The following is a 1,687-nucleotide window of genomic DNA, read 5'->3' on the forward strand; positions in this document are numbered from 1 at the left end:
CTCTCCCCTCCTCCGGGGGCTAAGGCTTCCTCCTCCAGCTGCCCACAGTTCCCCCGATACCCCGAGCCCCATCCCAGTGTTAGAACATCTAGCCTGCCCACTCCACTGTACCCCAATCCTGTGTCAGCCCCACCACAGCTCTGGCTACGAAGAGAGAGGGGGCCACCTGGAGCCAACAGCCGTGGTCGAGTGTCCCCCCCTCTGCTGCCAGGGGACAGCCCGTCTAGACCTTGGCAGCATTCAGAAGGGCCCCACTTCCTTCTGCCCTTCCACGTGGTGGGCACCGGTAACCAGGGGACAAGCAGCTGGTGATGACCCTCTGAAACGGTGACTGCCTGCAGGGCACCGACGCAGGCTTTGCCACCCAACTGCAACCCACATCCAGGACACACGGAGATATTCCCCGCGATGCCCACCCCATCAGGGGGCTCCGGCTCTCTGGCCAGCAGACACTCTGTCATGCAGAAATCCGGTCCCTGTCTTCTTGGGTGGGGCCAGCAACCAAAGTGAATCTCAAAAACAAAAATAGGTTTTGGATCCTTGGTGGGGGGAGTCTCCAGCTAAAAACAGACCAAAAATCTGAAATCATCTTAACAGCAAAATAACAACGGTAAGAAAAAAATGCGCAGTGCTTCACTGAGAGGGGTGGCCCTCGGGCTCCTGGGCGGTCAAAGGAACTGCCCCAGACAACTGTGTAGAAAGTGAGGCGTCAACGTGTCCCTGCACACCACTGGCTGACACTCACAGCTTATGCAGGTGACACCACGCCGTCTGCCAGTCTCTCTGTTACGCTTCCCTCAAATAAGGCACCTCTGGGCTTGGGTCTGGGGAAGGCTGGTGGCCTCGGTGGGGGATGTGGCAGGGACACTGTGGGTGCTGGAGTGTGAGGGACAGGATGAGGTGTGGGAAGGAGGGTACCATGTGCGGGGAATTTGGGGTTGCGTCTTTAAATAGTTTCAGTCTTTCTTAAGTCCTCCCTCGAGACCTTATGGGGCCGAGAGCTGGAGCAAGTCTCTCGGGCTCACCAGTAAGCAGAGGAGGTGCCCCAGGTCCTCAGGGACACAGGGGCTAGGGTGCACCTGTGCACACAGCCCTTGTCCTCCTCAGCCCGCAGCATGTCCCCGGGGGCCCTGGAGCCCTCACTGCAGCCTATCAGGCTGCAGCTGTGCTGGCTGGTACTGTACGAAGGTGGTGCCCACGGGGGCCGCAGCCGACAGGGCCTGCGGCATGGCAGCCGGGTAGCCGTAGCCCACGAAGCTGGGGGCAGTAGCAGGAGAGGCCGCGTATGGGTACTGGTCGTAGGCAGCTGGCGGGTACTGGGCGTAGGCAGGGCTGGCTGGCGTGTATTCGATGTAGGGCGAGGACAGTGAGGGGACAGGGGCGGCGGGGACCACCACGCTGGGCTGCAGGATGGCTGGCGGGTAGATGAAGTGCGGGGTCAGCCTGTGGGGAAAGCAGAGAGGGGTCAGAGGCAGTGAGGGAACGTGGCTCAGGGTGCAGCGGACAAGCCTGGGCAGCTGAGGGGTGCCGTCTCCCCCAGTCCCAGGTCTCTGTTTCTTCATCTCGACAGAAACGGGTGGCAACAACAACATTAACAACAACAATAACGGTGCTCCCTGAACTCACGGCCAAGCCCTGCCTCAGGCCTTTGCACTGGCTGTTCCTCTACCTGGAGCAGCTGCCCCAG

General features: G+C 60.7%; 1 protein-coding gene across 1 annotated transcript in view; it reads right to left on the reverse strand.

Moving 5' to 3' along the window:
• Positions 1 to 1,139: 1,139 nt before the first annotated feature.
• The window catches only part of RBM38 (RNA binding motif protein 38), a 17,455-nt gene continuing 16,907 nt past the window's right edge, over positions 1,140 to 1,687 (reverse strand). Inside the window, exon 4 of the mRNA XM_007951507.1 lies at positions 1,140 to 1,443. Coding sequence (XP_007949698.1) covers positions 1,140 to 1,443 — 304 coding nt within the window. The remainder of the gene's footprint in view (positions 1,444 to 1,687) is intronic.

This window comes from Orycteropus afer, unplaced genomic scaffold, assembly GCF_000298275.1.
Source record: "Orycteropus afer afer isolate SDZICR_OR568_19922 unplaced genomic scaffold, OryAfe1.0 scaffold00295, whole genome shotgun sequence".
Classification (NCBI taxonomy): domain Eukaryota; kingdom Metazoa; phylum Chordata; class Mammalia; order Tubulidentata; family Orycteropodidae; genus Orycteropus; species Orycteropus afer.